Below are 20,531 nucleotides of genomic sequence, written 5' to 3' on the forward strand. Positions count from 1 at the left end.
TTTACAATCTGGTTTTTAAAAAACCCTATCAAAACCTTCCTCTCCAAAGTTATCAATTATCTTGTGAAATCTTGTAAAGTTATTCTCCCCAAACTACTGCAGACATAGTCTAAATCTTTTGCCCAGGAATACAAAGCCAATATCCGAGGCTGAATTTGAACTCGGTTCTTCCTAACTATATTCCCAATGTTCTATCCCCTATGTCACCTGTAGACTAGAAGGGGTGCAACATGTATATGACTCATCTCTCCTTTACAATACAATATTTTTGGCAGCAGGAAGTATGTGATTTTTTCATCTTTGTATCTCCAGCACCAATTGCAAGTGATATTTATTGAATTGAATTTCTTCTCTCCTATCCTGTAGTGAAATTATGCCACTGGCTCAAAATGGGTTTTGACACAAGATCCATAATTAATCAAAAGAAAGCAATCTTAATAATCTATGCTGGAAACACTAAATTGATGAAAAATACCCATTTTTCAGACTACAATGAAGTTGGTTGAACTAGTTCATTGAATTAGGATATCATTATGTTGGTGGGACAGATATTCCATAAAGATAATGAAATTAGTCCCCAAAGGAAAAGGAAGAAACAAGAATTTTATTTGAAAAATTAAGCAGTATTTTCAATTATTTTAACATATCCTTTGGTATAAAATGTCTCCCCATTGGTACTCTGTGCGTACAAATCTTGGTTGCCATAATTTCCAAGGAATTAGTAAGTGACCCAAAAGGCGATGGAGACATACATGATGGATACAAATTTAATGCAGCACACTTTTTTTTTCCCTGAGGCTGGGGTTAAGTGACTTACCCAGGGTCACACACCACCTAGCTGCCCCCATGCAGCACACTTTTAAGGATGAGTTAAGTGTAAAAAATAATAAAAGGAATTTCATGGAGGAAACCTATTATCATTAAAGGAGATAGATTAGTCATGTATTGAGATGGAGTTTTAACTAGAAAGTGTGGATTACTACACTGGCAATTACAAAATGTAAAAGGATCTAGAAAAATGCTTCCATCTCACTGGAGGAATCTTATATGAAGGAGTAATGAAAAATTATACAAAACAAGGATGTACGGCTAGAGTAAGATCTATAGCAATGGAGAGAATACACATGTTGACAGAATAATAAATAAATAAAAATATTAAGAGAAATAAATTTTATTTTTAAAAATTTTTTCATTTTTTAAAATTTGAAAACACCACATAAGCATTTCCATATACACTGTAGGACAGAAAAGGATTATTAATGAAACTGTAAATCTCTATTATCTAAAACTTGCTTTTCAAAGTGCATAAAAAACAACACATAACTTTCAAAGTTGTCTTGCTTGTCTATGGTTTCTTCTGGCTTTCTTTCCCTTCCCTTCTGTTCTGTTATTTTTTGAGGAAGGAAGAGACTATCCCAATTCTTCCTCCTTCAATACATCCCCACCCTACCACTGAAAAAAAGGCCCCAAAAAATCATCCTTTGTAATAAATATGCAGAGTCGAGCAAAACAAAGTCATACATGTCCAAAAACATGTGCTTTGTTCTGTACCTTGAGTTCATCACCTTTCTGCCAGGAAGTTGTTGTGTGCTTCTTGTCCTCTGGTATCATGGGGATCATTTCATCTAGGAGAGATCTTAAGTCTTTCAAAGTTATTTTTACATTTAGAGTTATAAGATAGTCCAAACTAGATAAAAATGTCTCTCCTCAGTTCATATCCTTTATTGATTGGTCTGTCTCACTTATTGTTTGTTTTACTTATATCCTGATCGTCACTATATTTAACATACAAGTTTTTCTTGCTCTTTCTTGTAACCATTCTTCCTTTCAGTGCCATGCTCTCAAATCTGCTTTATGTACATTTCATCATATCCCAAGTTTCTCTTGGCTTTCCATCCTACCTTTGAATGCAAAAGAATCTAATCTTTGCTTTTGATTACAAATGACAAAAACACTTTCACAAAGACTGATATATTAATTCTGGTCCTGGAAATTTTTAAATAATAAAACATCTTGGACTATTTCTTCTCTCAGATAAATCTAGGAAAACCTAAATCTGACTTACTTGAAGGCTGTTTGAATCAGCTCATCTGCTAGTAACCAATATTTTGAATATGAACATGTTCATTATAAAATAAGGATGTGAATAGGACTCACCTAAGTCCATCAATAAAAAGGTTACTGAAACCAGTGAGAACTAATGCAACCTTATGTGAAAATTGTGTACTTCTTATCCTGTTTACTTGACTTGGTCTAGTAACTTTAATATGCTCTAGGTATACTTTATCCTTCTTGGTCCCTAGTTCATAATTTTTCATAAGACTGGCTTAGGAAACATGACTCCTTACAGTAGAAGTATCTATCAATAACTATCATTGTCCTTTTAAACATCTTTTCCATTATGGTCCCTTCTCTACCATTTATCATCTAGTCCTTTTGAGTTTTTTCTTCCATACCTTTTGCACTGGCCCCATGTCTACTGCAGCATAATTCATATGAAGAATAAAGGCTCAATCAAATAGCTCTCACACATATCTCTTCACACCCTTGGGGGATTCAGCTATCTGTTCACTGATAAGATTACTTGATGACTTTCTGTAGTATTCATAGTTAACCCAACTCATAGAGTGGATTTTTCAAGAGACAGCAACCCCTCAAAGCACCCTGAGTTCACACACCTAAAGATATAGTTCATCATTCAGTCAAGCATTTTAATGCTTACTATGTGCTGTGACTATAAAAAAAAATAGTCACACGGCAATCAAGTAGTTCACATTCTAATAGGGGTAACAACTATGTGAAAACTAGATATATAGTGGATAAATTGGAAATAGTCTTAGAGAGAAATCACTAGCATTAAAATGCATTGGAAAAAGCTTCTTGTAGAGGTGGATTTTAGCTGAGACTTAAAGGAAGCTTGGGAACCAGGACAGTCAGTGAACATGCATGATGATAGGAAATGAAGTATCTCATAAGAGGAAAATCAAGGAGGCCAAAGGTCACTAGATGGTAGAGTAAGTAAGAGTAAAGTTAAGAAGGTTGGAAAAGCCATTAGTGCACTTGATAATTCTGAATCTTTTGGCCTTATCTAGGAGCCTTGTTCCATTAATCATCCATTCTCTTTCATCTGTAGTTTCTGCCTTTTTACTGGCTCCTTAATCTCTCCTTATAAATTATTTTCAGGTCTTTCCTATCTTGAAGAAATATTTCTTCAGTGTTGAAGAGGTTTTGGAAAAATAGGTATATTAATACTATGAAACAGTACAAACATTTTGAAAATCAATTTGGAGTTTTGCAAATACAGTAACTAAAACATCCATATCCTTTGAACTAGAGATTCTATTACTGGGGTTATACCCCAAAGAAGCCACTGATAAGGGGGGAAAAACTCCCAACTCCCATACTCCAAAATATTTATATCATTTTTTATAATAGCTAACAGTCGAAAACAAAGTAGATACTCATCAACTGGGGAATGGCTAAACAAATTGTGGTATGTGTTGTAATGGAATATTGCTGTGCCATAAGAAATAATGTGTATGATAATATCCTGTTGATGGAACTGTGAATTGATAAGATATTTTGAAAAGAAATTTGGAATTACGCAAATGAAGGGATTAAAATGTCCACATCTTTTAGCACAGAAATTCCATTACAGGGTTTATATCCCAAGAAAGTCATTGGTAAAAAGTTCTCATAATCACCAAAATATTTATCACACTTTTTGTGTGCACAGAATTGAAAACAAAGTAGATGTCTATTGATTAGAGAATGGCTAAAGAAACTGTGATATAGGAATATAATGAAATATTATTGTGCTAAAAGAAACAATGAATGTGATGAATACAGAGAAGTACAAAAAGGCCTATGTGAATTAATGCAGAGTGAAGTATTCCGAGTCAAGGAAAAATATAAATAATGATTGCAGCAATGTAAATGAAAAGAATAACCACACACACAAATCAAAAGCACACATAATAAAATTATAAAGATCAAATATGACTCAAAAAGAGAGATATGAGAAGATACTCCCAACCCACCTCTTTGTAGAACTGGGAAATTCAAAGTTGCTGTACATTGTATATGTTTTTGGACCTTTTCAGCTACTGATCAGTTGTGTTGATTTTCCCCCTCTTCTTTTTCTTTTCTTGTCTTTAAAAAAGGTACTATTTGTTAGATGGGGTGACTGTCTAGAAGAGGGAGAAGAGAAATCCTAGGAAAAACTATGAGAATTAAAAAAACTAAAAAAAGAACATATCTATATCTATAGATATAGATAGATATAGATATTATACATGGCAGTATTAATAATTAAGAACTTTCTTCCCTCATGAGGATCTTTGTGTATAGCAAGTTTACTTTATCCCTGCTTTTAAAGTCTGAGTTAGTGTTCATATATAGAATTCAAAGAGAGAAAACCATAAGCACTTCCTATAAGGTTATTGACACTCTCTTGAGTGATCAACCCAGTCTTCTTCCTGGACCTGTTTGGAAAGATTTAAATTGACTCTCTTGTATATCTATACAGATTTAATTGCTTCTTGCTTTCTTTTATTTTCATACCTAAAACTAGCCAAGGGGGTTTCCCCAATTATTTCATAATTAGTGTCCAGCTGGGCCCAAACATCCCCATAGCATATCAGACTATCGATAAAATTATCTATATTTCCCTTTTTAATTATGAATAAACTGAAAACTTTTCCAAAGCCACATTCTCATTCCTCTCACCGAATTACTGTGCTCAAAGTTCTCAAAGCACAGATATGGAAATGGAAGTGATTCATCTTGAGCTTCTGAAGGCCCTCAAGAAGAGGAAGCATTTCTATATACCACAGAGATGGGACTTTCCTATACTAAAAGGAAAAGTTAAGAATTCGTTTCTGAGGAAACTGTCACTTTGTCACCTCAAACTAGAGATATGGAATAGTAAAGTTCTCTTATATCCACTTTCATATCCAGCCAGCTCATCTGTAAGATCCTCTACTAACGATCCTCTTTTGGACACAAGCTTTGTGCATGAGTTTTCTACTTTTAAACTCTCTGATGGAGATAATGGGTTCCCACATAACCATTCATTTACAGAGGTATCTATTACCAAGGAAGTGAATGAGTAGGAAAAACTGATCACAAGTCCCTCTAATTTTAAAACTTCTTCAACACAAAGTTCTTATTCTAGCTGTGGCAATGATCCTAATTTGGGGTTTGAATCCCAGTTTTACATTTACTTCTTGTAAAGTAGCAGAAGCCCATTTCTTCCTCAGGCACTAGAATCAAGGAAGAAAAAGGGAATGAATGATAGAGATTTTGAGGGTTAGAGTAGGGCAGAAGAAGCTCACAGCTTATATTGCACAGAAAACAAATCACTCTGCAAGAAACAGAACAAATGGGAACCACCACTATCACTTCAGCCTTGAGAATAATAAAATTATTTTCTTCATTTTTCTCTTTTCTATTTCTCACTTAGGAATTGGTTTCAATGTTGTTTCAATATTTGAGGCTGAATTCAAATAACAGAATGACAGGAAAAAAGATAGGTAATGAGGGACTACACATTCTTTTGAATATGAGGCTAATTTTTTTACCTCACCTATGTCTTTTGGTTAAGAATTGGCTCCTCTTCCTGATTTCTGCCCATTACCCATTCTTAGATGGCCATAATTCTGCCACATCTTTCTCAACTCCAATCAGCTTCTATTAAAGCAAATATATGTAAACGCTTGCGTGTACTTTCAGCTTCACTTGGGACATCACAGGACTTACCCTTGGTGTGTACTCTGAAGTGAGTGGCAAGTTTAGATTTATAAATGAAGCCCTTGCCACATTCTCCACAAGAGAATGGCCTCTCAGGCCTGTGAATGCGCTGATGCCTAAGGAGATGTCCCTTTTGTCGAAAATTCTTGTCACATTCAGGACAATGAAAAGGTCTCTCCCCGGTGTGAAGGCCCTGATGACTAAGCAGTTGTCCTTTCAGGCGGAAACTCTTATCACATTTAGGGCACTGGAAGGGCTTCTCCCCTGTGTGTGTTCGAATGTGTTCAATGAGTTTAGATTGTTTTGTGAAACCCTTACCACAATCACAGGAGAATGGCCTCTCCTTACTGTGTAAGCGCAGGTGGGCCTTCATATCAGCCTTCACACGGTAACACTTATCACACTCAGGGCACTGGAAGGGTCTCTCCCCTGTGTGGAGGCGCTGATGACTGAGCAGCTGCCCTTTTAAGCGGAAGCTCTTACCACACTCCTGACACCAGAAAGGTTTCTCCCCACTGTGCACTCTCCTGTGTTCAGTGAGCTTCGATTGCTTGGTAAAGCTCTTGCCACATTCAATACAAGAAAATGGCTTTTCTCCCCTGTGTATGCATTGGTGGGCCTTCAATATGCCCTTGAGACGAAAGCTCTTGTCACATTCAGGGCACTGAAATGGCTTCTCCCCACTATGTAGTCTGAGATGTTCAGTGAGTTTACTCTGATGAGTGAAATCCTTGTCACATTCACTGCAGGAGAATGACCTACTGTGTGAACACTGATGAACCTTCATGTCATCCTTCAGGTGGAAGGTCTTCTCACAGTGAGAACATGAAAAGGGCATCTGCCCTGTGTGCAGGCGTTGGTGCCTCAGGAGCTGCCCCTTTTGGCGGAAGCTCTTGTCACAGTCCAGACACACAAATGGCTTTTCCCCACTGTGTACTCTCATGTGTTCTGTGAGCTTACATTGCTTGGTGAAACCCTTGCCACACTTCCTGCAAGAAAATGGCCTTTCCCCAGTGTGCACTCGTTGGTGCACCTTCAGCATGCCCTTCAACCGAAAGCTCTTCTCACACTCAAGACACTGGAATGGCTTCTCCCCTGTATGCACTCGGAAGTGGTTGATGAGTTTAGATTTTACTAGGAAGCCCTTGCCACACTCACTGCAAGAGAATGGCCTGTCCCTACTGTGTACACGCTGGTGAGCCTTCATGTCCCCTTTCACGTGGAAGCTTTTATTACACTCAGGACACTGGAAGGGCTTCTCCCCACTGTGCACTCTCATGTGGCTGGTGAGTTTAGATTTCTCAGCAAAGCCCTTTCCACATTCTACACAAGAGAAAGGCTTCTCCCCATGATGTTGACGACGCTGATGAGCCCTCATGTTGCTCTTCTGGCGGAAGCTCTTATCACACTCAGGACAATGGAATGGTCTTTCTCCACTGTGCATAAGTTGGTGGTTGATCAGACTCCTCTTATAGCGATATGTCTTCTCACACTTGGGGCACCGGAAGGGCCTCTTCTCTGTGTGCACAATCAAATGTCTGAGCAAATATTGCTTCAAACGAAAACTCTTGTTACACTTGCTGCACTGGAAACACCTCTGCTCCCAAAAAAGCCTGGGTTGCCAATGGAGATTAGGCTGCCTTCTGGTTTTCTTTGTACTCTTGGAATATTTCTGTGACTGTGTCTTCCCATGAGATCTTTGGTGTTTTACCCAGTGGATCTTTGACAAGAATCTTTTCCCACAGACAGAGCAGGGATGGAGCACTCTTTGCCCTGGCAACATTTCCTGACAATCAGAGGGATTCTGGGGCTTGTGACGGAGTCTTCTTTCAGAGTGAATTGATTCCAGGGTGCTATGCCCTTCTGGAGTTAGATGCCATGTGTCTTTGGCGTAAAAGTTTCTTAAGGAAGCTTCTTGGCCAGACATAGCAGAAACCTCTCTCACTGCATTTTGTAAGGGCTCAGAAGAATCCTGAATTTGCAGGCAATCTAAATAGTCTTCTATTTTTCCTGGATGCATGGATCTATCAGATCCTGGAATTAAAAACAAAAATCAAAAAATATTTATATCAATTTATTCACCAAGGCCCCACCGTATGTCGAATACTATGTTGGGGATACAAAGATAAAAATCAAACAATCTCTGACTTCAAAGAGAATACATTTTAACAGAGAACATTTTTACATGTAATAAGGGTACATGAACAGGTGTGAGTCTGAACCATTTCTGGGGGCTAGGTTCAGCTCTGAAGAATTCTGAACTTCGAGATATAGAAACAGTAATTCAGTGGCCTCATTGGCCACTGAACCAGAAGGAGATACTCATTCAATAAAATTTAAAAGGAAAGAAACTTCTACCCTTTTTTCTGTCTCCTTCTCTTGGATGGGTGAGAGTAAACTCTCTTTCTGGGACTTCTCTTGGGAGTGTCTCCTTCCCATGCTCCTTTAACATGTATGCAGGCTGCTTCCCCAAGGCAATGAGTACATGTACTATCTAAGTGAGATTGTAGCATTCTTGAGACAGGCATTTCCAGCCTTGAAGGCAACCTTAATGAGATCCTCAGAGTTCTTAATTTCTGCAAGATGTTCTATGGCATAACATTCCCTCCTCTTCCCCCAAAATAGCTAGTACAGTTCTTCAGACCACAGACAAGAAGGTAAGACTGGTTTGGCTGGCTTGTTAAAAGACATAGAAATCTTGTGTATCTTAAGCATTTGGGGGGTAGGGAATGTGGGGAAGGAATTATGGGATGAAACATAGAACATATAAAGAGCTGTCCTACCCCTGACCAATAATATACACGGAATACCTTTCTAGTTTCATTTGGGGGAAGATGGAGAGGTTCCATAAATGAACAAAACCTAAGCTTTAAGTGATTTTTTCCCAGAGTTCTGGGATCAAGGATTAAAGAGCAAGAGACAATGTGAAAAGCGCTTGACCATTCTTAAAAAAAAAAAAAAAAAAAAAAAAAAAAGGCTCCCTCAGGACTGAATCCAGCTTGTGCATAAGCCCAGTGCAAATCAGATACTATTTCCTAGCTCAGCTTAACCCAGAAGAAAAGGGACACTCAAAAGAACAGAACTGGGAAAATCTGATCATATCATCTTAAATTTCACAGTCCTGATTCCTTACCACTTACCCCAAAACAGTTCTCCTATAGGGCTAAAGTCACTAGAACTGATAACAGTTTTTATTTCCTGTGAATCCTTCAGATTTCTGATGAAAGGTTCTTCTCCCCGTTCAATCAATGATATCAGATCTGGTTTGGAAATTGAACAGTCTGCAAAAAGAGGCCATAGAGAGGCAGTTGAGTTTTTTTGGTTCTAAATTTGAGGATGTATGTTCATTGGTTCATAAAGTTCCCTTACTTTATTAGAGGACAAGGCATGTAAGGAAAAAATGAGGCCCTAGAATACTATGAAAAGGAATAAAATAGACATTTATAGACATAATGATGCCTCAATTTAGTTAGATTTTATGTCCATTTTTAAAAAGTTTTAACCACACCTCAGAAAGTGCTGTATTGTTTAATAAATTTGATTACAGTTGGTTTTGTTTTCAAAATTGTATTAATAATATTTGAGTTAGAGATACCACAAATGTTTTATTTTAAATGAGAGCTACCAATAAGTATTTTAAGAGAATGGAAAATATCTGGCTCTCACTCAAATCTTCTCTACAATATTTCTGATGACAAAAGCATCTTTAAATTTAATAATTTTGACTGTGAATCCTGTGACTAATGAGACAGTTCAAGTTTAAAGTAAAGATGGCTAAGACAATGCATTAAGTATCAAGCATCAAGAGTGCTGGATGCAGAGAATCTGCCAAGCTGGAAGTCAGAATGGCTCATAATCCCTTCCTAGTTGTCTGAAAATTCAATAATATAGTGAAACTGCTGTCATGAAAGTCAGGAGTAACTTGCAATCCCTATTTCTAGCCCCAGGACCCTACTCCAGCCCAGGTGCTCACAAAATATCTCCAATGACAAAATATGCTGTCATTTCTGCTAAAAGATGAATTCATTATCTTTGTTATCACTCTATCACCTCAGATTCATGTAATTTTTTATATTTTGCACAATGACATCTCACATTATCTCTTTAAGTTTAAACTCTTGAGGTAATCAATGATCCCTTCCTTTCTGAATCCATAGTTAGTCAGCCATTGAATTCTCTTAATTTTTCTTTTTTAATGTCTCTTCAGCATTCCCATTGCTATTATGTTTAGTCATGATGTTATTTATCGCTCATGCTTCAATTGCCTTCCTCCTCACCTTTCCTCTTCTAATCATCCATCAATACTAAATCAAAAGAAACCTTTCTAAAACACTACTTTTATCATATATTTCTCTAAAATTTAAGCATTTGGAATGCCTCCCTATTGCTTGTTAGATTAGTAAAAACTTCTCAATGAGCACTCCAGGGTCTTAATAAACTAAACATACCTGACCTTAATAACATATTTCCAAATTTTCTTCTCCTGTCAGACCAGTTTCTGTTCTGTATCATAAATGTTACATGTTCATCCTGCATTTTTGCACATAACTCTTACTCCACTTTAAAATATCATCCTACATCCTCACCTGTAATAATAATCTCCATTGTCTCAGCCATTACAAAGCCTTCTTCAATTAAGCCAGCTGTATGTGAATTTCCATAGAACTTCTAGTCACATCACTTCCTTCTCTCAGCCTCAATTTCTCCACATATACAATGAAAATGTTGAACTAAATGACCTCTGAGGTCCTTTCTGAATCTAAATATATGATCCAAATACCATTACATTAGGTATTTCATTGTATAATAATTGATGTTTTCTTCTATCTTCTTCATTTATGTAAATATTATTTCTCAACCAGATTTTAAGTTATATAAAGATTTTTGCCTTATTATGTTCCTTCTGTATTACTCATAGTAAACAGAACTCAATTACTGACCTTAATTTTTTAATTTCATTTTTTCATTAAAAAAATATTTTTTCTTCTTTATACTCTTCCCTTCCATTTCCAGGCATTATGTATATTTTTATCCTGATTCTACTTATTTCATGCAATTTATACAAGTCTCTCTGAATCTCTCATAATCACGATTTTCCAACCATTCTTCAGTTGATGATCATTCATATTCCAGTTTTTTGCTGCCATAAAAGTGTGGTTATGAAAACTTGGCCAAATATGGAGCTTTATTCTTTGACTTCCATGGGATATATAGGATAAGCTAGAATTTTGAGCAGTAGTGAGAACATTCTATAAGACAATGAATAGTTTAGTAATTTTTCTCACAAAATTAAAATTATTTTTCTAAACAGCTGGACTAGTTCACATTTCCAGCAACCATTTATTAGTATGCTTGTCTTGCCATAACTATATATCTTGTTTACCTTTGCCAATTTGATGCAAACATCTCATTGTGGAAAGCAGAAATTACGGCAAAGACACCTTAATAGACCAAAGTTACAGACATCCTAAGTATTGGAGCTGGGACTGGAACCTAAATCTTCTTATTCCAAATCCACTGCTCCTTTTACTAGACTATTTTGGGGCTTTATCAAAAAATAAACACATAAATGCCATTGAAAGAATTGTTGATTATTAGAATTTACATTCATAAAAAGTCAAATTAAAATGTCTCTTCATAGCTTTCACTTTCCATTCCCACTGCTTATTATATGCTAGACTAGGGATCAACAAAGTATGGTGAGAGAGTCTCAAGCTAAGAATTGTTTTTATATTTAAAGTTTTATTGTATTTTAAAATATAAAAAATCATTCTTAGTCTATTGGATCACATGGCAGGCTGGTTTGGTGTTCTGTCTAGTTTGTGAACTCCTGGACTAAACAGTACCCTAGCTACCTTACTTCTGTCTAGATTTCACAGACCACTTTAAGCCCATAGTGATGTCTTCTCATCTCTTAAGTTTTATATCATAGATTACTTCTACTATTAATTTTGTAACTATCTGTTTACTGTCTTATCTCTGAAATAAAGGTGTTGAATTATTGTTTATATCTTGTACTGTCATTTGATTAGAAGCAAAATAAAGTATAGAGGAAAGAATAGTGGATTTGTAGACATGGAATGTGGATACAGCTTTGTGTTCTGTCACTAGTTGTACAATCCTGGGCAAGCAATTTAATGAAGGATCATGTCAGATTGATGTCATTTTTTCTATGTTAATAGAAATTAACAACAATAATGGTAGGAGCTAACATAAATATCACTCATTGTAAGCCCAGCACTATGTTAAGTGCATTAAATTTATCCTCGAAACAATACTGTAAGATAGGTAATATTATTTATCTCTATTTGACAAATGAGGAAATTGAGCCAGACAGGATAAATGACTTGCTCAGGGTCACAAAGCTAGTAAGAGTCTGAGTCTGGATTTAAACTCAGGCCTTCCTTATGCCAGGCCTATCATCCTGTGCATTGCCCACCTAGCTGACCTAGAAAATAAAAAAAGAATATGAAAAGAAGGGCAGGGAGGTGATTAAGAACAGCATGTAGGACTAATACCTCCTTACTCCACAGAGGTGAGCTTTTCTTTTCTTTCCTTTTCCTTTTTTTTCCCACAAAATTTTGAAAAGCTCCTGCCATATACACTAAGCTAGTTTCTCTCTAAGAGGACAAAGAAATTGTCCCGAAGACTTTACTGGCTTCCAATATGTTTTCCAAGATAGCAGCATTTCTGATTATTTAGAGCATGAAGGCCAAGTGTGCCAGGAGAACTAAGACTCAGAAGAGTCCCCCTTGTTACTGTGAGTTGACAGGCCCTTCTGCATATCTCGGTCAGCACATGAGGAGATGAGAAAGGCTACAATCACTGGAACTATGGTAACATCTTTGCTCAACATCTTGTCTATGCCAACAAAGAAGTAAATCTTCTTTTCTGAAATATAATGTAGCTTACCTGGGTCTTATTTCATTTTACTTCTAAGTCTCATTTATTAAGGGATTAAGTCAGGCCTGGCTTAGAATAAGCAATTTGGATTTAATTGAACAGCTTACTGCCTCATTTACAAAGATAAGAGATAGAGACAGAAGGCTGAATGTATAGTGGAGAAGATACTTCTTCCCTCACCCAAGCAATTGGGGTATCTTGCCCAGGGTCACATAGCTAGGAAATGTTAAGTGTCTGAGGTCACATTTGACCTCAGGTCCTCCTGACTACAGGGCTGATGTTCTATACACTTCATTATCTAGCCACCCCTTAGAAGGTACTTTTTAAAATTATATGATCTGAACTTATTTTAGACCTAACAACCAGCTCAGGGTGTATAATACATAAAATTCCCAACTTCTAGACATTCTGTCAAACTTGCTTTATCACTGAATCCAATTCTCTTAAATTATGATAATTTATCAAAGCTTTAAAAAGTAGCTTAGTGAGAAACCATCTTCCTGGGATTGATTTTTGAGCACTATCATTAAACAGGACACAGAAAGCCTTTCTGGCTTCAATGTGTCTTTCAAAATCTGATTTCATGAAAGTCACAGAGTTTTAATTTATACATTTATATTTTTATAAAATTTTAATATATTTACATATTTATGTATGTTGATATATTTATATTATATATATTATATATTTTTATAAATTTTTATCTTACCAAGGGAAAGAAGTGTTTCATAATTATCTTTCATTACATGCTTATAAAGCTTTTTCTGCCACTCAACAAGTTTCTTCCATTCTTGCTCTGAGAAATACATGGCTACGTCATCAAATGTCATGGATACCTGAAATCACAAGTGAAAAACACATGTTAGTTTTAGTGATATTTTGTCCCTTATTGCCAATTTTCAAAAGACATCCCAAATATGATTTTTTTTTCAGATAATACTGCAAAAGTGTACATTTAGGAGTTAAAAAAGATCTCCTTAAATTTTCATACATGACAACCCCCCCCAATTCACAACTATTTTTGAAATTATTCTATTATGAATGTAACAATTGCAATATATGAAACTGTGAAATTCTATTGGGTACATTAAGTTTTTATAACATTAGTAACAAAATTGTTCTACTTGTCTTTGATCTCATCTAAGTTTCCTTGTGCTTGCTTTCATGTCTCTTTTCACTTTTAAATATGTAGATTTTATTTTAAAAGACAAAAATGATTTTTTGTTGATGTAGAAGATTCTTGAGTCCACTATCTGTGGACTGACCATATGTCAGACCATATATCTGACCATAAACTAATATCTAAATTTGTTTAAACAAACACACACCACAAAAATAGGAATAATGAAAAAAACAACCTGAGTATATTTAAATGATTAAACTCATTAAAAATAAAAATGGGAAATGAGCAAAAACTGATAACATCATGGTATATGTAAAAACATATAACAATTTCATTCAGACATCTAAACAATACAAACTAACTGCTACAACAGTGAGACCAAAGTAACATAAAAGAAGCCTTTGTCAGCAAATACATTACTTTCTTGTTAGAGGGCTATCAAAGTTGTCAAAGGGGACATTAGGTCAGAATATAAATCTGTCTATAAAATTTTACTATAAATTTTAATGTAATGACATTAGCCCCAGGCACATGAATGAATGAATGAATGAGTGGTATAAACTAACTGTGACAGTCTATGACCAACTTGAGCCAATTAAAGAATTTTGGCAGTTGAATGACAGATATTTTCACATGAAAACTATTTTGTGATGTGTTGAGAAAATCAAGTCACATAGTGTGTTATGTGTAAAATTAATAAACCAGTTTAGTCTTTTGGTTTAAGTGAATCAGTCTAAGAATCAGCTACTCTCAGAGAAAGAACACTGGGAAATAAGTGTAAACTGTTTGCATTTCTGTTCTTCTTCCCAGATTATTTTTACGTTCTGAATCAAATTCTTCCTTTGCAACAACAACAAAAAAAATTCAGTTCTGCACATATATATTGTATCTAAGATATACTCTAACATATCTAACATATATAAGACTGCCTGCCATCTAGAGGAGGGAGTGGAGGGAGAGAAGGGAAAAATCAGAACAGAAGTGAGTGCAAGGCATAATGTAAAAAATTACCCATGCATATGTACTGTCAAAAAAAAAGTTATAATTATAAAATTAAAAAAAAAATTTAAAAAGTGAATCAGTCTAGTGGCGAAATAAGTCATTATAAGAATTTAGTTTAAGAGTTAGACTCTATCACTCTGTATATCTCTTTCCTTCCTCCCTTCATCCCCTGCACTTCCCTCCCCCCCTCCCCCACCTCCATCACCTTAGATAGGCCCAGTAGCACAGAGTGTATTTAGCTGGGATCAGAAGAAGACAGCATCTCCAGCTTGGAGTATAAACACATGCAAGCTCAGGCCATGACTCTTAAGAGAAAAGGGCCAGCTATGGAAATCTTTAAAAGCACCCAGGAGAAAGCCTATATGAGAACACTGTGAAAAAAAAGGAGGATTTCCAAAGACCAGGAGTTGTGTGTCCTTAATAAGGGCCTCCCTCCCTCTGTACTTTGTCTGTCCCTACCTTCCTAGAATCTTGAATACAGTTGTGGGAGAGGGTAACCTGGAGGGAGTGTTTTTATACCTAAGGCTTTTGCTATCAGAGCTTAATATTTGCTAAAAGATAATTCTGTCAAGCTGATTGTTAGTGGAAGTATTCCAATGGATCTTGTGAACCACAATACCAGAAACTCGGGTCCTCAGGGTTGCCCCTATAATGCTGACTTATTTAGCCACTTCCTTGGGACTAAACCTATCAATTTAAATGGCAGCTGAGGAAGTAGTTGTAGCACAGGTATTACATTATGAAGAAGGTTAATGAATGATTAGAAGTTTCATCTCATAAAGGAGAGCAAACAGTGGAAGAGAAAACAAGTTTACATAAGTGTGGAAAGATATCCAGTTAAAGTCATCCAAAGACATGAAAATGGAAGACAAACAGCAGATGGAAAAGATTTGCAAAAGTTATTTTGACAAACTTTTTTCAATGAAAGATTACTAGACCACTACATAAGCCTTAACATCAGTTCTGAGGGTACTTATGAAGGAAATTTAAAATGGCATTAAGAAAAAGAAGGAGAAGCAGCTAGAATGGATCAAAAATATACAGAGGGGATATGTGGTGAAGATGATACTGTTGTGAGGGTGTTGGGGAGATCAATATACAAAGTATCTGAAAGGGAAAATAACAAAGGCATAGGAAAAGTCCAACTACTGAAAAAATGGTGAATCATACTGACATTTAAATACCATTTATTAAATGCTAGGCAACATAAGAAGTGCCATACAAATATTATCTCATGTCCTTCTTACAGATGAGGAAATTAAAATATATAGAGGTTAAATAACCTGTCCAGAGTGACAAAGCTCGTAAATGTTTGAAACCAAATTGGAACTCAGGTCTTCCTGATTCCAAAACCAATGCTGTGTCCACTACACTATCCAGCTGCAGAGAATAAGAATATGAATAACTATTAATCGCGTTTTCCACCTATACAAAATCTTTCTAAAAATTCATTTTCAATTCCTATTATCTCATGACCTGCCCCACCCTTCTCCTTTACCCATTGAGAAGGCAAAAAAAAAAAAAAAAAAAAGCTTATTACAAAATAATATCTATATAAAATCTTAAAAGAGATATGTACAAGTTTGAAGATATCCATAAGATTGAAGTCATCTTTGGCAAGGGCATTATTAAGAATAGGCTTTCTCAAGTGATATTTAACAATGGACCACGTTTTTACCTTCTCATAATTAAGATATAAGGAATATTAAGATTCCATTGAGTTTATTATTTATTATGAAAAAGCAATTTATTTGCTAGAATAAAACATTTCTTTACAGACTCTTTTATAGGAATGTATCATAAATATATAAAGGTCATTCAAGATTCCTTGCAACATGTCACAACTAGAAACAATCCTTTTCAAGGATCCTCTGGTAATAAACATGAGAGACAAGGCAATAAATGCTCACCAAAGACAATTGCTGCAGTGACAGAAGAGATGCAATACAGAGTCCTGGTGAAAGAAAGATTGCCTGTGGATTGGGAGATCCTCTAGAAGTTCAACTTTGTAGATGATATTATGCTGATTGCATCAACTCCTAGGCCATTCATTACCAAGAGATCTATACTCACTCCAAGGAGGGTGGCTTCTCTATTCACAAAGGAAAGACTATGTCTGTTGGCCAGATTTCAACATGTATTAGGATCAGAGACAAATTCTGTGTGTGTAATGAGCTGAGTGGACAGGATTGCTCTTGAATAACAGAAAAGCCTCTGCTATGTGGAGTCAGTGTAAACTGACCTCAAGCTTCTCATGGGGAAAAAAAAAACCCAACTCATTTTCCATTGTGTCACAGGAAGAGAAGATGGGCTGGTCATGTGGCAAAAATGAGGGATGACTACTAAATAGCCATTGTTCTCCAATGATACCCTCTCTTTAATGTCAGGAAAATATCAGAAACCATTTAGTATGTTGGGCGGATCACCGTGGCAAACTTTTGGAAAACCATGGGAAAAAGTCACAAGATGGGGTTTTAATCTATTGAAGAGATTCCTGAATCAATATTTTAAGAGCTTTTGATTGGAAGCTTCAGATAAGCCTCTCAAATATACTGACAGATCTTTAATAGAGCTAACATTTATAATTAGAATTACATTTTAAAGTTTGCAGACTACTTTAAATCACCCTTGAAATTCATGACCACTCATTAATTGCTATTAATTACATTTTTAAGACGCAGAAATTGAGCTTGAAAAGTGACTCACTCACAAATATATAACCAGTAAGTTACTGAATCAGGATCTGAACCCAGGTCTTCCTGATTCCCTTTATTCATAACACCAAGAAAAGTCAAATTTGAATCCTACAAAAACTCTCCAATGAAGCCCAACTAAGATGACGTAATTGAGAAAATTTTATCAAAATATTTTTTAAAACTAGATGTTAATTTGTGGTTTTCTAAGTCATTATGACATGCAGGGATTGAGTCTGACACCACTACACTAACTCAGCTGTTAATGTATCTTGTTATTTTATATCCTGTACTGCTGACATGTCTTTTATCATGTCTCCATTATATCAATATATTTTTGGTTCTCTTTTTTTCTAACTTATGAGTTCTTTTTTAAATTAAAAAGTAACTTTTTCATTTCTATTAGAAAAATGGAAGTTATTCAAGTCTTTTCTCCAAGTTTTTTCAATGTGTCATAGAGAAAACCCTCTCCTTTAAAAAAAAAAAAAGCAAACTAGTGAAGGTCCTCCTCAGTTCCTCTTGCATTTCTTCAACAGAGAATTTCTTTTGAAAAGGTGTCTTTTTTGATAAGAGGAATTTATTTGCCTGTTTGTGGATGTTTCCTTTGCCCCTCTAATGTCAAAATGATGACTTATTTTTTGTCAGTTCATACATATGGACTATGAATTCTTGGATATGGTTCTTTCATGGGTGTTGTCTTTATCTTTGAATTGAGGTTGGTCTAGATAGAGTCTGAGGTCCTTTCCACTTCTAAATCTATGGCACTGGAATTAAGAGTGTATAGTGGAGGAGACAGAAACTTAACGGAATTGAGAGCTCCAGAGACTGTACCAGACGGAAACAGTTAAAAGCTGCAAAATTCTAAGTTACCTTCAGAGCCTCAAGAGTGAGAACTAACTGGCTCAGACTGAGGGAATCAACATCAGAATTCTTGTACACTGCTTCCTAAAAGGAAGCTAGAGAAGCAACAATGGACAGGGCCACATTGTGGAGCAAATTCAGACCCCGTCTTTCATGGGTACCATGAATACTATGAAAGGTATAGGGCTTGAAGATGGGCTCTTCAAGAGTAGTGAGCTGCTTGACTTCTTATGAACAATCCTAAGCTTTTTCCTTGTTCAGAAGGGGCATAAAGCTCAAGAAGATACAATAGGTGAGAGCAAATATGTTTTTAAAAGGGTGGGGGGAGGAGTCATCACAACAGAACACAGCTTCACTCTACACTTTCCTGGTTTTGCACGCACAAGCTCAGTCCTAGATCACACAGAATCCTGGGAACAATATCTACCTGGAAAAGAAGGAAAGTTTTCAGAAAGTAATTCTGTGGAGAAAGGACCAGTTATCCCCACCAGTTGTCAACTGCTCCTTTCAGCACAGGTAAGCCGCATCCATAGGAGTAGACAAGTCAAACCATCACCATCATCACTTCCCTTAAGCAGAAACCAGAAGCCAGGAGCCTCTGGAATAACAGGATTGTTATTAATCCCCAGTGTTCCCCAGACTATTAAGCTCAGTCCCCCAAAATCTCAGCCAGTTCTGCAGATGCCACAGCTCTTTTCAGCAGCCACATCTAATTAACTTTTTACTACCAAGGTCCTTGATACTATACAATGGGTCAACACAGAAATGGATATTTATCATTAGTGTTAAAGAACATACGTGACCACATACTTGCTGTTACATCCTAAGGATCCCGAGCTTCCCATGAATGCCAGCTGAAACCGTATCTGTGTTTTTTCTCCTTTAGCATGTGAGCTGCTTGAAAACACACTTCTATTTGTAATCTTAGCTCTTAGCACACTAAGTAAGCACTTAAATTTTTTTTCACTAACTCATCTTAATTTTAGAATCAGGTGTCCTTAAGGTAGTTTTTTGTTGAGTTAAATACTGTCCTATACCGATAATTTTCTTAACCTGAACTCTTGCATGTAACCTTTCTGTTAATATTTTTGTGGAGATCACAAGAGCCAGAGTTTTATGTCCCATTAGTAAAACTAATAAGCCGAACTGTCTTTCTAGAAGAAAAACTTGTTTGGGGACAAAAAGTATGATTCTTAACAATTTCAAAAACAAACCTATCCGTGTAAAAACAGTTTTAGCTTTCTGATTCTGATACACAATTATAAGCGTGAAATGTTTTCCAATAATTTCATTTGGCTTGTCTGCTGTCCGGACTTCTGGGGATAAATTACAATTCAACTTCCCTTTCTTGCAAAAGAGATAATTTTTTTTCCTAGATTTTGTAAAATATAAGCACGGAAAATTAAAAATTTGTATACGATTCACAAAATATCGTTGGTATTTTTTTTTTTTTTTGCTAAAATTCGTTTATTCCCCTTTTTTTGTTGTTAATGCCTTGTTTTCACTATTTTTATGATTTTAAGCAAAGGCTTTTTAAATTCAAACAGACAAGGGAAAGAATAATGAATTTGCATTCAGAAAGCCTTGGGGCTGAGTCCCGACTCGGCCAGACCGGTGAGACCCCACCCTCACCCCGGTCACAGGGCCTGTCACGGGGAGTGAGTCCGACGGTCGAGACCCGACGAGGTCGCCCCACCGCAGCCCAGCTCCGACCTCCACGGCCCGACCGGCTCGGCCCTCCCTTGGCCGACAGCGGACGCTGCCAGGGCCGGGCCACCTCCGCACTCTGGGAAGCCGCCGGTCGCGGTCTCTAGCACCTCCCTAGGGATGAGCCAGGCCCTTAATCTTGGTCCGTACCCCCGACCCCGGGAACAGCCCGGAGTCACCGGCGGCCCAGCGGTCATCCATGTGCGACGGCGGGAGATCTCTCACCGGCGCAGGAGCCGCCTCGGCCATGGCCTTTCGTCTCTCCCCACGCGCCAAGGCAAGCAGCAGAGGAGGGCTCCGAGGCGGCCCTTCCCCTCGGGCTGTTCTCCGGCCTCCAGCCGCCCCTCCGGCCGTCCACGCCCCCTTCAGCTCCACATGGGCAAAGTCCCTCCCCTTCGCCCCAACGGCCGGAGTCGGGGAAGTCCGCGATGCATTCTGGGACTCCACACCCGGTTTAACCCCGGAAGCTGCCTATTCCTGGAAGCTGGTCG

The 20,531-nt window shown here is 36.9% G+C and overlaps 1 protein-coding gene across 3 annotated transcripts; it reads right to left on the reverse strand.

Moving 5' to 3' along the window:
- Window positions 1-3,866: 3,866 nt before the first annotated feature.
- Window positions 3,867-20,446, reverse strand: LOC141542897 (uncharacterized). 3 transcript variants are annotated; one of them, XM_074267592.1, is made up of 4 exons: window positions 20,191-20,446; window positions 13,364-13,490; window positions 8,892-9,032; window positions 3,867-7,785 (listed from the first exon to the last, which is right to left on the reverse strand). In XM_074267592.1, the coding sequence occupies exons 1-4, from the start codon at window positions 20,287-20,289 to the stop codon at window positions 5,675-5,677; spliced, it is 2,478 nt and encodes an 825-aa protein (XP_074123693.1). In that variant the 5' UTR covers window positions 20,290-20,446; the 3' UTR covers window positions 3,867-5,674. The 3 variants fall into 3 exon arrangements, with proteins under 3 accessions (XP_074123693.1, XP_074123694.1, XP_074123695.1); XM_074267593.1 differs by having other exon boundaries at window positions 20,266-20,445; XM_074267594.1 differs by having other exon boundaries at window positions 19,144-20,445.
- Between the last annotated feature and the right edge of the window lie 85 nt (window positions 20,447-20,531).

This window comes from Sminthopsis crassicaudata, chromosome 5, assembly GCF_048593235.1.
Source record: "Sminthopsis crassicaudata isolate SCR6 chromosome 5, ASM4859323v1, whole genome shotgun sequence".
NCBI lineage: Eukaryota > Metazoa > Chordata > Mammalia > Dasyuromorphia > Dasyuridae > Sminthopsis > Sminthopsis crassicaudata.